The sequence below is a fragment of the Microcebus murinus genome, chromosome 6 (genome assembly GCF_040939455.1).
Source record: "Microcebus murinus isolate Inina chromosome 6, M.murinus_Inina_mat1.0, whole genome shotgun sequence".
In the NCBI taxonomy this organism is placed as follows: Eukaryota; Metazoa; Chordata; class Mammalia; order Primates; family Cheirogaleidae; genus Microcebus; species Microcebus murinus.
In genome coordinates this window covers 21972617-21988961 of record NC_134109.1, presented here as the reverse complement: position 1 = coordinate 21988961, position 16345 = coordinate 21972617, and the positions used below count along the sequence as shown (strand labels likewise).

Here is a 16345-nt window from a genome sequence, read left to right as displayed (position 1 = left end):
GGGAGTCTTATTCCAGAGATTTAAACAAAGACAAAATTCCTAGTTATGACTCTTAAAAATGCATATCCCCTGGTAGCAGGAGAGATTCTCTAGGTGCTGGGGAAGATAAAGTCAACATTCACCCATAATTAAGAGACTAGGAAAGTTAATCCAGGGAACTCTTTTTCACAGACTCTAACCTTGACTATCTTTAATATTTAGATATTTAAAACAGTAATTGGAAAAGAAATATCTTTTCTACCTTCAATATAATAAGATTTCAGTCAGGTCACAGGATCTTTCTAATCCCTAGTTGATTTTAAACAATGAAACAGTCCTTACCCCAGTACAAAGCAAAATGACAGAAGTAGTAGATGAAAAGGCAAAATTAGACTAAGGGACAATTTCCTTTATAAGCATAAGCAGGAAAGTTCTAGGCCTCCAGAAGTCTAAGAGGTTCTCAGGAGATGCCATATATATTAAGAGGATCTGAGACAGAAGAGTTCAGCCTATGAGGAAGTGGAACTAGGATATGGTCCCTAGACTGGGGGCTGTCTACATCCATTAGCTTTCAAACACCCCCAGCACCAAAGAGGCATTGACCCTTTGGTTAGAAGGACTACCTAACAAACAATGTCTCTGTGACAGAACAAATAATCATTAGTCAAATTATGGAAAAATTATATAATATTGAAAGGCAACTAATGTACAATATGTGAATGTGTTGGCTAAAGGAATATCATGCTTTTAAAGGTAAACCTTGGATCATAATTACTAATATAAACTCTGATCAAAAACAAAGGGAAGGCTTCATAGTTGCTCCTCTTCCAGAATTATGGCACGAGGAGCTCTGTAGAACTGGTCCCCAATGAAATACCCATATCTAATATAAATTATTTTTTTAAGAAATTGAAGTTTCTAAATACTGTCCTATGGCCATACATCAAATGAAGAAACATTTTTTAAGAAACTCTATCTACTAAATCTCATTAATGTAGCACTTGATATTTGACTGACTCCCTCCTTCCTATCCTCAGTGTGAAAAAACCACCACTCCTCATTCCAGAAGAATGTTGCCAAGAAGGCAGAGCTCCCACTTCCCTCAGTTCACAGTCAAGGTATATGATATCTTACTGGAAGGGCAGACTACCAGGATTTTTCATCTGTGCAGGTCTGATTTGCACAGGCTAAATTCCTGTCAAATACAGCAAGATGTTGGGTATCTCCTCCTCCACCAATGCCTCACCAGTAGGGTGATCGCTCTACCCCAGGCACAGCAAGTGGAGAATAATGAAGTCCCAGATGCCATTTCCCCAGACTGATTATAATAAGGCTGTTGTTATGAATGTGCCTAATGAATACAGATTCTCAAAAATCCTCAACAGCATAATGTAAAAGGTTATTCATTATGATCAAGTAGGATTTGTCCCAGGAATGCAAGGTTGGTTTAAGACATGAAAACCATATTAATAGAATTAAGAACAAAAGCCACATGATTATATAAAAAGGTACAGAAAAAGCATATGATAAAATTCAACCATGCTTTCATAATAAAAACACTCAAAGAACTAGGAATAGAAGGGGGAACTTCCTCAATCTGATTTTTAAAAAAGTCTATGGAAAACCCACAGCTATTTTCATACTTAATGGTGAAAGACTGAATGCTTTTCCCCTAAGGTCAGAAGAAAAATATGTCTTCTCTTACCATTTCTATTTAATGTGACATTAGGGAGTCAACAAAGGGCAATTATGCAGGAAGACGAAATAAAACATATCCAGATTGAAAAGGAAGAATTAAATATATCTCTATTTACCAATGACTGGCTTCTGTATAAGAAAATCTTATTCCATTAAAAAAACCTATTAGAACTAATAAAAAATTTCAGCAGGTTGCAATATATAACAGGAATCAATGATGGCCAAGAGATATATACCCTGATGGCCAAGTTACTGACTTACAGAACTATTAAAAAGGAAACCTAGAAGAAACAAAGAGTTAGGGGTGAAGAAGTTAACATCAGATTGAAAAATATTGAAGTTGTTAAGCTTAAGAGATAAAGAAGCACAGATGACTAGTTGAATATGAGTCTAAGATAAAAGATCTGGACAAAAGATACACACTAAGGAACCATCAGCACTGAGGGAGTAAAAGGGACAGAAATTGATAAGATAACCCATGAAGTGACTATAGAGCCTGAAAATGAAAAGCTGAGATGAAATGGCTAGTCTTTCTCAAAGGGCAATATGGAAGAGAAAACACAAAAAGAAAAAAAGAAAGAAAGAAATGGCTGGAAGAGTAAGAGGAAAACTCAAATTAGGCTGATAGAACACAAAGGAAGAATATACTTCAAAAAGATGGATATGCTCAATATCGAAGACTGTCGAGAGGAAGGACAGGCATATATATATCTTTGTCAAAATTAACTGCATCTCACTCCATCTAGCCAAAACAGGACTGAAAACATGGTGATTCTGTCTACTAAGGAGGGGTAGAAAGGGAAATGATAGTAGATATTCAAAATGTATTCTGCTTACTTCTGTATTATTAGGATCTTTAAAATGAGAATATACTCAATCCATTATATAACAAAAATTATTCTAGACAATTTAACTGGTAATATTAGATATAGGTCAGTTTGACAATGATTCTAAAGTATTACTTACATCATTAATTTACTAACTGATATTAACTAGGCAAAATAAGAGAAAGCCTACATTATCACTGCCTATTTCTATATTAAAACCACAATCTGAATCCATAGACCATACTTTTTGTTCATCTCACCAAATCTTGCCATTTCCAGTTTAAAAAACAAAATTACACTGAAAAGACCCAATGAGTATCATGTTATTGGTATGATGTAAGAAAGAAGGAAAGGTTAGATCTAATTTCTGGAAAAGACTACTGTCAATCACTTTTTTTGCTGTTTATTTGGCACTTCAAATACACACACATAGGCCAGGTGCAGTGGCTCACACCTGTAATCCTTGCACTCTGGGAGGCCAAGGCGGGCGGATTGCTCAAGGTCAGGAGTTCGAAACCAGTCTGAGCAAGAGCAAGACCCCATCTCTACTATAAATAGAAAGAAATTAATTGGCCAACTAATATATATAGAAAAAATTAGCCGGGCATGGTGGCGCATGCCTGTAGTCCCAGCTACTCGGGAGGCTGAGGCAGAAGGATCACTTGAGCCCAGGAGTTTGAGGTTGCTGTGAACTAGGCTGACACCATGGCACTCTAGCCTGGGCAACAAAGTGAGACTCTGTCTCGAAAAAAATACACATCTTTATGCTTATATATTAAAGAATTTAGCACACTAAAACCTTAAGACTTTCTCTAAGAATGTCATAATATTCTTCAATTAAAAGCTCCTTGGGAGTGTTGTGCATGTGTTAATGCCCACACATACACACACACACACACACACACACACACACACACACACAAACTGCTAGTACAGTGTTCTGCACATATTAAGGATCTGACACATGCAACTAAATGAAAAATAAGATGCTGACAAGTTCCTATAAAGAAGTAGCAACTTGCATTTAAGTAATAAAACAGAAAAAGTGGTATCTTGAAAATTAAAAAAAAATCCAAATTTTTTTAGTATTATTACATTAACAAAGCTTAATGAACATTCAAAAGTAACACATTTAAAACCTGAACACTTCAGCTTGGACTACAAAAATACAACCACAAAGAAGAAGTGCTGGAACAATGTACATATGCCAGACTTGGTAACTCTACACCTTTTAGGCATGGTCATCAACAATAGCTTTCAGATGGCATTTTGAAAGCTACAGACTTATAAATTACTTCACCAAATAGCTTTAAGAACTCTAGATAGTATCTGCTGTGTTTCATAAATTGGGGAAGCTGGGCAACAAGCAAATCTATAAATCTCATATTCACATTTCAAAATTGAAGTGCCTAGAAACTAAAGTCTATTTCCAAAATTATTTAATCACTGCCAATGGAAATACGCTATGCATAGTTCTCCAAGGATTGGCCTGAGATCAGGTGTTATTTAATATTATCACAAATAATTAGATAGCGGAATATTAAATTGATCTATTGCATAATGGAATAATAAGTTAATGGATATAATTATCTATACTATACTATGGTATAGTATAATGGAGATAATTATCACCTTTTTAACAGAGAATAAAATGAAACAACTTTGGTCAACAGAAGAAATACATATGCACAAGATAAAATTTAAGAGTTAAATCTGAAGGAGTACACTTTAAAAAATTAGCAAATTAACTTTGGACTGATATAAGGTTTGAGGTTCACAGTTGACCACAGACTATACAAGAGACCTGTGAGAAAAGCATAAAACAAGTCATCTTTCAACATCCTATCAAGAGGAAAACCATCTGTTCTGGGTACAAGTCATTATTATATAGTATCACAGGATTTAATTTGGTTGGTATGCATCAGAGTGGGCAAATGTAAATAGCTATAATTGCCAGGTAGAAAACATCAATAAAAAATGTGGATGAAAAAATAACACTTTTTTAAAAATGAGCTACTCATTTAGGCTTTCTTTTACCATTTTGAACTAAACATGGATATAAGAAATGTGTGCACTTCTCTTAAATCTACTCTCAGAAGAATAACAGTACAAGCATAGTACAAAATACAATGTTTTCCCTCCATGTTGGGAATCAGTAGGATGAGGATGACGTCAAACTATAGTTCAGATATCCCTTCTAATGTAGTCAGGTTTATGGTTCTTCTCAGCTCCAACTGTTTTCTATTACAAGAGAATGAAATCTCAGTTTATCAGATCTTCTGATATATCAAAAGGAAAACAAATCCCAGATGGTAATTATGCAATTGCCTGATTTTTTAAAAGTTCACTACCAATTCATTTTTTTTAAAACCCATGTGGTCCAAACAAAATGGGTCCCTGGGGGTCACTGGTTCAGTCCTCCAGTTTAATCTGTTCTTACCCAGGATTTAACTACAAGTTTACAAAATATCCTCCCTTTTCCTCTTACTCAATGCTTTTCCATCTATTCCATCTCAATCTTTGACCTCTGTTCACTGCCCGTGGTCACTACCATTGCTAAGAAGTGGTAACAGAAACGAATCTGTTTTGTCTTAATAACAATCCTATTGGTTCTGGTAAAAATGAAATAATAGAAAAAAATACTGGAAGCAAAGTATTAAGCAAGTTAGATATACATTATGGATTGAACGGTGTCCCCCAAAAATTCATATGCTGAAACCCTAACCCAAAGTGTGACTGTATTTGGAGATAGAGCCTTTTAGGGAGATAATTAAGGTTAAATACGGTCATAATGGTGGAGAACTAATCTGATAGGGTTCTTGTCTTTATAAGCAGAAGAAGAGATACCAGAACACTCTCTCTCTCTCTCTTCCAGCAGTACAGAAAAATAGCCAAGGACACAAAGAGAAGATGGCCATTCTACAAGCAAAGAGAGAGGTATCACCAGAAACAAACCTGACACCTTGACCTTGAACTTCTAGCCTCCAGAACTGTGAGAAAACAAATAATCTGTAATTTAAGCCAACCAGTGTGTGTATTTTATTATAGTAGCCTAAGCAGACTTATACAATATGACCTATGGCTTTAGCTCATTCCTATGAAGCTTTCATTTCATTGTCAAACTTAAAAATATGCTATAGTTAGATACTTTTTATGAATTGAATATGTATGCATAATATATTAATCCTATAAAACATCAACTTATGAAAATTTAATCAACCAATAATCAATTATGAGAATTAGTGTTTGTTAGATAAATCCCAGCATCTTCATTAAGTATCTTAAAGAAGCACCTTGGAACACAGTATAGGAATAACTTTAACAATTCCAAATAACGATTAGCTGACAAGGCTATTAATCACAGAGAAAAAATCATTCTATTAACCACTCACAAGAGCATCTTACAGATTACATAATAGGCTCATTTATTTAGCTACATCAACAAGTATGGCTAAATAAACCAAAATAAAGAATTTGTAAATAAGGCAGTCTTTTACCTTTATAGTTGTCAGCTTACAATAAGGTAGGAATATTCATAAGTATCTAGTAAAACTATCAAGATGACCTTTTTAATCTGTGATAATCCTCTATTGAGATTTAACATAATATACTAAAGTCATGCTAAGGTATGACTCAAAGCTAAAAACTAAGAAAAACAGAAAATTCAAATTAAAGGTTATAGCTTACAGAGTTAGCAATAATATTAGGACCCAGAAATTTGCTGCTTTAACTACTATGCTACCTTCACCAGAACTCTAAAACTAATTTCAGAAGGAAATGTTTACATAAGAACTAGAGATAAGAAAGGGGATGACAATTTTTTAGAATGAGCTAGGCCACCAAAATAAGAATTAAACCAAAACTGCAAAATTCAAATACAAGTCAACCTAAAAATATAATTTATTCAGTAATATTTTTCCACATTTCTACTTCACTACAAATATAAAACAGAAAAAAGCAAAAATATCTCCATAGCAGTATACAATTTAAAATATAAAATATTTTTCTCCAATTACATTGAGTATATTCATGTAAACTATCTAAATTACATTTCCAACAAATGAATCAAGATACTAAGTATAGCATTTCATTTCTGTATTAGATGGCTAAAATACTACATGATTGTTCACACCCATCAACAACAATTAAATATACAGAGTGTAATACTTTTTATACAATAACTAGTTTAAAAAAATCTTAACTAAAAAGACAATATTCATAAATGTAACATTTACATTCAAGTGGAGATCATACAACCAATGAAAAGAAACAATGGCACAAAGTTCAGAGACCAGAGTGCTAAGCCTTCTCAGTAACTAATTAGCTTTATGTATGGAGGTAAAACTGAAAATTCCCTAGGCCTCAGTTTTCTCATCTACAAAATGAGGAGGTCAAACTACAAGATCTCTAAGGCTGCTTCAGTCGTACAGTAGGGAAAAGCGAATGCTTATCAATGTCCAGAACACATTATACTGTAGAAAGTGTGACTCTCTGAGACGTTGCCAAAAAAGGACAATATAGGAAAATCCCCAAATAATTTGGAAGTATATATCTTACCAGTATAATCTCAAAGTTTACAGCTCTGATCAAATAAAAACAATATTTGAGAATTAATAGATTCACTGAAAGCTAATCTGCTTGTTATTTATTCAGCTGAGGAAGTACCTTGAGTGGAAAAATGCAGCAAACCCAATATAATTACTTTTTTAAAAAATACATATTGAGCATTTAGCCAGGCATTGTGATAAATGCTAAAGGTGTAATGAGGAACAGGATAGTCAAAAGTCTTCCCTAGGAAAGCTCACAGCCTAATGAAAGAAGAGTAAATGGGGAATTTCAACACTTCAGACAAAGACCAAGAAGTAGTATAGCTTTCTACAAAGTGCAATATAAATAAGCTGAAGAAAACCTGATTTCTACATACCTTGCCAGAATTTAATACAAAAACACATCCCTAATCTATGGGAATTCCTCACCTGACATTTCTTAACAACCATCTCAATCCTCTTCCTTCCTGTAATGTCTTATTCTTGCCATCCATTTTATCAGTGAATCTGATCCAACTCTCCAAAGGACTTCATGTTTATGTTATGCCACCAATGCCAACAAAGCAACTGTGATCCATTCGCAGCCCAACCACCCAGTTTTCTAGAATTAACACTCACAGAAGAAATTCATTTGGCAGATTTATGAAAACAATTACCGAATGCCCTCAGAGGCCCTACTGATACTGCAAGATGTCAGAATGGACTAGCTGAATAGCAATTCTACTTTCCATATAGTTTTTGCCCTCTGATTTCAGATTTTATCTTCAATACTTATAGAGCTGCCTAGTCATAGTTCATGGGAATTACAGTATTGTAGCCCATCAATAACCTAAGCCATCTTTCTAGTAAATAGATTCAATTCCTCCTTAGTCGGTTGGTCAACAAGGTATTTTTTATCACGATTCGTTTACACTGCAGAAGAAACAGTTGTCTCATGCAGTGTTAAAACTGGTCTGATCAGAAGTTCAATCCCATTAAATGATAAGGGAAAACTGTTCACTAGCTCCCAAATTAAAGAGCTATGATTAAGAGTCATCTCTGGCTCTCATAATTTAACAGAACCACAGCAGTGAAAGCTTTCTGTTCAGAAATGATAAAGATTTTAACTTGAAAGAAAATTCCAAGTATATTGCTCTTGTTGTCAGAATTGTAGAGTCCAGATAAAGAAAAAAAGAGAAATGCTGTATTTATTCCCAATAGAAATTTCTAGCCAAAAATTTCTAATACAGCAAAACATGTATATTCTAAATTTCCTATGCAGGTGGCATAAAAAAACATTGCAGTTCCTTCTATCAAAAATGGTTAGGAACACACATGATCTCTGTTTTTAAAGTATAAGAGGAAAATTTACAAGGTAAGGTAAATTCTAATGTTCTATCACAATACTTTTATTTTCTTATTAAGATTTTTTTAAAGATGTTTCTGTAGTATTGCTGGCCTCCAAAGGTGAACCTTGTCTTTCCATCCCATCCCCTCCCACCTGTACCTTACTCACCAATCTCAGTGCATTATCTGTGATTACTCAAATATTCTATTTTCTTAGCATCGTTCTATGCATAATTAGTCAACTGGAAAGTGTCCACATATTTTTTGTATGACCAAATTTAAATACTGTTTTTTTCCAGGAGTTGTCTATGACATGCTCGCAACATCATATCATCCCACCCTCCCAAAACAAATATGTTGTGTGTTCCTTTGTCAATATTCACATCTATCTATGACAATATGACCTTTTAAAATTTGTTTACATCTCAATTTTCCCTATTAGACTTTACACCACATAAGCACAAAGTCCATGGCTTGCTAACCCTTTTGTCTCCAGTGTGTGAGACACAAAGTAGTACACAATCAATAAACCTTGGCTAAATGAACAATGGCTTTGGGTGGCAATATGCATAATGTGAAAACATTAACTGTGAGTCAGATGTGGCATGTAATCTGTTTTTCTATTCTTTACATGACATTGGACAAGTCATCTTCCTTCTCTGAAACCTCACTTTTCTCATATTTTTAAATAAAAATGATGGACAAAATTTAAAGTTTCTTTCTTGCAATAAAATCCTAAATTGGGCTACAATTAGTCAGGTTTACAGTACAGGTGGTTTTCTTATGGAATTTAAATTAGATGGACAATTTTCCACTTTAGTATCTAAAAGCTAAGAAAAATCAGTCTAAAAAGGAATACAAGTAAATAAGTATTGATACTTGAATAAACAGATATCTATAATTTATCTGGTCACAACTTTCTATAATTTTAATTAATGAATCTCCAAATTGATCTGATATATGAAAATAGCTGATGATTATCCCATAGTGCACAAGAATTTTTTGCTACAATTAGAAAATTATTCCATTTTATTTATTTTTCCTTATCTTTTATAAAATTTAAATCATAATAGCAAAGAACAATGATGCAGAAAAATTATCTTAATCCCTATCAAAGTACCATCATCATTCTTTACAGATCTAGAAAAAATAATTCTATACTTTTTATGGAACCAGTGAAGACCTCATATAGCCAAAACAATCTTAAGTAAAAAGAACAAACTGGAAAGTATCAGTCTACCCAACTTCAAGCTGTCCTACAAAGCAATAATAATTTTAAAAGCCTGGTACTGGCACAAAAACAGAGACATACACCTTTGGAACAGGACTGAGAATCCAGACATGAAACCATCCGCATATGGTCATCAAATCTTTGACAAAACAGACAAAAATATATACTGGGGAAAAGAATCTCTTTTTAATAAATGGTGCTGGAAAAACTGGATAGCTACGTGCAGAAGAACAAAACTGGATCCCTACCTCTCACCTCTCACAAAAATCAATTCAAGATGGATAACAGACTTAAACCTAAGGCATGAAACCTTAAGAATTCTAGAAGAAGATGTTGGGAAGACCCTTTTAGACATCGCCCAGGCAAAGAATTTTTGAAGAAGACCTCCAAAGAAATCACTACAGCAACAAAAATAAATGGGATCTGATCAAATTAAAAACCTTTTGCACAGCCAAGGAAACTATCATTAGAGCAAATAGATAACCTACAGAATGAAAGAAAATATTTGTGCTCTACACATCCGATAAAGGGCTGATAACAAGAATTTATCTAGAACTTTAAAAATCAGCAAGAAAAAAATCAAACAACCCCATCAATAAATGGGCAATGGAAATGAACAGAAATTTCTCAAAAGAACACAGAATAATGGCCAGCAAACATATAAAAAAAATGCTCAACATCTCTAATCATTAGAAATCAAAACCTCAATGAGATATCACCTAACGCCAGTGAGACTGGCCTCTATCAAAAAATCCCAAAACAACACATGCTGGTGAGGATATGGAGAGATGGGAACACTCTTACATGCTGGTGGGACGGCAAATTAGTGCAACCTCTGTGGAAAAGAATTCGGAGATACCTCAAAGAGCCAAAAATAGAAATACCATTCAATCGAGCAATAGCACTATTGGGCATCTACCAAAAGGAGCAAAAGACATTCTATAATAAAGACATCTGCACCTGAATGTTTCTGGCTGCACAATTCACTATTGCAAGGATGTGGAAACAAACCAAGTGCCTGTCAATTCATGAGTGGATTATTAAAATTTGGTAAATGTATACAATGGAATATTACTCAATTATTAAAAAATGACAGTGATCTAGAACCTCTTATATTTTCCTGGATTGAGCTTGAGCCCATTATCTGAAGTGAGGTCTCACAAGATTGGAGGAATAGCCTTCACGTGTACTCACCATCAAATTGGCACTAAGTGATCATCACTACGGTGCTCACACGGTAGTAATATTCTCCAGGGATTAGAGGGTTGGGGTAGGTAAACTCACAACTAAAGGACACAGTGAGCATTGCAGAGGGGAAGGGCACGCCTCTAACCCTCGCTTGGGTGAGGCAAAGACATAAAATGTAACCAAAATGTTTATACCCACATAATATACTGAAATAAAAATTTTAAAAAAAGAACATAGAGTTTACCCATCTCATTTTATAAAAGATACCTATACAGGTGAAAGGATCAGCGTTTGTTTGATCTTACCCTCAGAAACCAAAATATGTTAAGTGTACATTTTTAAAAAGAAGATTACTCCCAGCTGTCCTTTGTACACTTCCAGAGACACTGCCCAAGTAAAAGGCAGAGGAATTTGTCTCTGTGAACATCAGGTTCTAAATATTTCAACAGATCACCTTCTTTTATTCTCTCACTCTATGCCTATATAGTTAAGCTAATTTCTAAATGTTATAATAAGAAACATGGATGTGACTTAAAATCCACTACAATCGTATCTTCCCTGGCAATAAACTATTACAGCTTCAAATGTTGAGTTATACAACAAAATATATGGCTAAACCAAATAGAATGACTTGAAGATCATAAATATTATGATAACTTTAGGATTTATTACCTTGCTTTCTGCTAACCAGCGATGTGGGTCATAATGTGTATCAGGACCAGAAGAAAAAACCTACAAGAAAGAAGAGCCTATTAGAAAGAGATTTTTCTCTAACATAACTTATTTAGTTCAAATATAAAGATATAGAAAATCAACTATCACATGTTATCACTGCTACAATCTCTGAGAGGCTAATTTCAGAGTTCCACATAGCAAGCAGCCTCAATTAAAGCCAGTTCACTTCATTTTTGTTTCTTTCTTTTTCTCAGTCTTTTAATATTTCACAAGGGGTTAGATGTGATTATTTGGAAACTTAATTCCTTCTCTCACTTACTATTCCTTAGTTTAATTATGAGAGCCATATTGTCTCATCAATGAGTTGTCAAAAACAGACAAAAACTCATCAACATGACTTCATCCAAACATTGCTTTATATTTCAAGATAATAACAAAATTCTACAGTAAATAAGATTGCCTTTATGACTAACTGCCTTGATTTCCTTCACACCAACTTATCTATAAAATCTTTTGCCATCTAGTTTTGCCTTATTACTGAAGCAAACTTGTACTCAAAGACTGTCAATGACTTTATAAACACAAATTATTTACTCAATTCCTACTTTCTTTAAACCCTGTGTTACATATAATATTTTTGCAGGGCTCTTTCTAGAATTTTTGTCTAAACATATCCTATTCTTCTGCAAAGAGATATCAATTTCCATTTTCAAATCCTTCCATACCTCCTGATGGGTGTCCACATTACTTCCCTGTCAGTAACATCATTAACTCATTTAGACACATGATGAATGCATACTGAGTGCCTACCACATGCCATGCACAAAATTGTTGCATTTTTATACCAAACTTTTCTTTCATCCACTTTTCTATCACCCAAATCGCGTGCCCTCCCTATCTTTTCAGTGAAATTTTCCCTAATCACCCTAACTCAGAGTTTTCTTTCTCTTCCAAATCTCTACTGTGTTGTTGAATATTTTTAAAAATTCATGTCATTGATTATAATATATTTTTATTATTTTCATTTTCTTTTTTTTTTTTTTTTTTTTTTTTTTTTTTGAGACAGAGTCTCGCTTTGTTGCCCAGGCTAGAGTGAGTGCCGTGGCGTCAGCCTAGCTCACAGCAACCTCAAACTCCTGGGCTCAAGCAATCCTCCTGCCTCAGCCTCCCGAGTAGCTGGGACTACAGGCATGCGCCACCATGCCCGGCTAATTTTTTGTATATATTAGTTGGCCAATTAATTTCTTTCTATTTATAGTAGAGACGGGGTCTCGCTCTTGCTCAGGCTGGTTTCGAACTCCTGACCTCGAGCAATCCGCCCGCCTCGGCCTCCCAGAGAGCTAGGATTACAGGCGTGAGCCACCGCGCCCGGCCATTATTTTCATTTTCATTCACTTGTTATCCATGTTAATCAAATCTTTAGTGATCTAAGATATGGTCCTCAAGATTAAAGTAAAAAATAATTTGATGTGATAGGTATTAGTAATGTTCATATTTTATGATTTGCTTTACAGATTTACATACAGTTTTATGTTTAAGAGAACAGCTTTTATCACTTACAAGTGGTATGGCTTTATTTCTCTAAGCTACAGGTTATATCACCAGTAAAGCGGACAAACTCCCTTATAAAACCAAGGTATAGATCAAACAAAATGAATGTTAGCACAATGTCTGGCACATAGAACACACTCAATACACCACCATAACTACATAACAAGATGTCATCATGAATAAATAGAATTCAAGGTCTATAATGGCAAGAGTACTATAACAGGCATTTGTTATAAAAAAGGTAAGAAAAGAGAAGCCATATAACTATGTGAACATGTTACCAAAAAAGGCACCACATAATTATGACAGTTAACATTACTTGAGTATCTACTAAGTGCAAGATATTTCACACTACAACGTGACCTTCTGTATCTTATTTTACTTAACGTTCATAATGAGCCAACTTATAATTGGGGACATGAATTCTTAGAGAGGATATAGATTATGTAACTCATCCAAGGTCATACATTGGAAATTTGGAAAGATGCAATATGAACCTATAACTTTCATCATCTGAAACCTATCCTCTTCATGCTCTACAACTGAAGAATATTCAGACCAACTGTTATAAGAACAGAAAGACTAATATAAAGACATGATACAGAGCTAATCTATTTACTTGAGCTCTTAAATTATCAAAGATTGGCCTATGAGAATAAATATAGAAATAAATCTTTAATTCAGACATTTTCCTAGTTGTTTTATAATGGTAGTGGTTTATTGTATGCCTGCCCTTAATTTTCAAACACCACATGCATTAATTAAATAAGTAACAAATATGGTGACTGGAAAAAGAAAATGTAATTAAAAATAAAATTAACATTCCTCAGGACTTTTCTCAAACTCAATTGTTACATTTCTCAAACTCATTTGTTGCATATCTATTTTCTAATCTATTCCAAATCACATTCTCTACATATAATGGCTGAAAATTCTATCAGCAATAGTTCAAGAATCAAGAATTGACAAAGAATAATTGGAATTATTCCTTTTTTGAAAACATTTTACATGATTCTTCTACCACTCTCCCACAGAACTATAAACCACAAAGTAAAAAATCAATTTTATCTTTAACAAACCTCTGTTGGTTTTTTTGAGGTAAGAACAAATGCTATGTTCTTGGTATTCCATTATTTTTCAAGTTTATACGAATAAAATGACAGAAGTTACTAATAGAAAGAGACCCACAATGAAAAACTGTAGACTCTTAAAAGAAATTAATAGAATTTCCATGCTTTTAGTTTCCTTTCCACCCATGAATTGGGTTGAATTAGTCTTTCTCTAGGGGAAGAGGTATAAAGATACATTCCCATAATCACTCCATGCCTGAAAGCCTATTAAAGAATAGGGTGCTTCTTAAAATATTTCAGGATAATTTGCGCCTCATAAAGGAATAAAATATTTAAACTATCTGGTATCTACACACCATGTTTTTGCCTGTGATTGCCCATAACAAGGTTTATATATTTTATAACATGAGCCAAATGTTTTCATTTTATATTCCCACATGATTGAAAACAAACCAGCCTGGCACAAATATTTAAATATAGAATAAATATTGCATTGTTAATAGGTACTTCTTTTAGATGAAATTAGGATTTTTAAGGCCACACATTCTTTAAATATATGCAAACAAGACAAATCTTAAATTTAAAAAGCAACACTGACAGGAAAAAAAAAATAAACCAACATCATAATAGGCCTTAAAACAGCCCTAAAAAATAGTTTTCCCTTAAAATCAATTATTTCTCATATTAGGCTCATAGCCCTTTCAAATTGACATTTGAACATTTTTTTTAACTGTAAATAGGAATACATATTGTAAAAATTTCATCAACTCTCTAAATTTTATCAGTTGAAGTATTTCCATTAAAGTCAAATTCTAAAAAAGCTTTGGCTGCAAAAGTAGAATCATAGTTTTAATTTCTTTTAAAGACAACTTAAGAGAGATAAGAAAATAAGTTGGAGAGGAAGAGCAGGTAAAGAGAGGGAAACACAGGAGTATGAGAAGGGAAGATTATTCTAGAGGAGGGTAAAAACAAATGAATGGCAAAATAAATAGAAGAAACACCTGAAAAGTAAAAAGCACATAAGTATAATACCAAAATTTGAGAGCTTTCATATCATTAAATGAAGTAAAAAAAGGTGCTGAACTGTAATGTGTTATGATTACACCGTATCAAAGCAATGTAATACTCTCCGTATGTAATAAACAGTACCAGAACCTGCAGTTGACCGAAGTACTTACCTTCAAGGAATTCAAAGCATCTGTGATCACTTGTTTTTATTTATCATTTCATGACAACTATAAATTGAGCAGCAATATTCCATTTTAAAAATAGAAAAACTAAATAAATATAATTTGTTTAAATAGGGAAGGTAGATAGCATCGTGGTTACTTGTTTAGGTCCAGAGTTAGATGTCCAAGGTTTCAAATTCTAATTTAGAATTTAACCATATGTATGGCCAACCCTCACTTTCTCTTCTCTCAAGTGGATTTAGTCAGAGTAACTAAGAGGTAGGATTGTTTTAGGGGTTAATGAGAGACACTGAAGTACCATATTTTACCACAGTACCTATAATATACTCACTAGATGTTAGCCTGTAATATACCAAAAACAACAAAATAGCCTGTGATAGTGAAAAATCCAAGCTCCAGACTTCCTGACTCCATGGATATTTTCTTGAGTCAGAACTGCTGCCTCTCTTTTAAGACATTTTCTTTAACAGAGTGAGACACAGGCAATTCAATGGAATAACACCATGCTTTCTCTCATCATAATCGTGCAATACACAGAGTGCCTCATTCTAAAAAAGAAATGCAAGAAGTTATTTTGTTTCATAAAACTTTCTGGAATAAAAATCTGACTACCCTGTAACCATACATAAATATGCAATTATAATTATATATTAGGAATCTAAGTGAAAATTTAGGGCACAAGGAGAAGTTATAATTACTTTCAATTTCTCCATCGAGTCCCTGAAGAAGGTTTTACAAGCTGCATCAATTTCCTTTCCTATCACAACAAGAATGGACTCTTGTTCAGTCTCCAAACAAAGAAGTTGATCCTTGAGCTGCAATCTGGCCTCTTCCATCCTCCTTAAGTGCTCTTCTTCATTGCTTATATATTTTTCCTAAGGCATAAGAAATAAAATGTAAGTTGATTATTGAGTAGAGGCAAAAAAAATACTTGTAATATCTGTACACCCAGCTAAAAGAACTGGATTACAAAATAGATCTGACTCTGTCAGCTCCTTTACTAAAATAAAACACTCTACCTACTCATTAATTGATATAAAATTATAGACAGTTCAGCAGTAGG

At 33.7% G+C, this 16345-nt stretch overlaps 1 protein-coding gene and 1 long non-coding RNA gene across 6 annotated transcripts in view; one reads left to right on the top strand and one right to left on the bottom strand.

Annotated features, from left to right (window-relative positions):
• Nucleotides 1-16345, bottom strand: part of CEP128 (centrosomal protein 128) — a 362607-nt gene that overhangs the window by 190624 nt on the left and 155638 nt on the right. For all 5 annotated transcript variants that reach the window (XM_020285697.2, XM_076003809.1, XM_076003811.1 and 2 more), the window contains 2 exons: nucleotides 15981-16157; nucleotides 11469-11528 (listed from right to left, as the gene is read on the bottom strand). In XM_020285697.2, coding sequence (XP_020141286.2) covers nucleotides 11469-11528; nucleotides 15981-16157 — 237 coding nt within the window. The remainder of the gene's footprint in view (nucleotides 1-11468; nucleotides 11529-15980; nucleotides 16158-16345) is intronic.
• LOC105867845 (uncharacterized) overlaps nucleotides 1-16345 on the top strand; it is a 101766-nt gene that overhangs the window by 50952 nt on the left and 34469 nt on the right. The window contains exon 2 of the long non-coding RNA XR_012919691.1: nucleotides 5380-5496. This is a non-coding gene — a long non-coding RNA (uncharacterized LOC105867845). The remainder of the gene's footprint in view (nucleotides 1-5379; nucleotides 5497-16345) is intronic.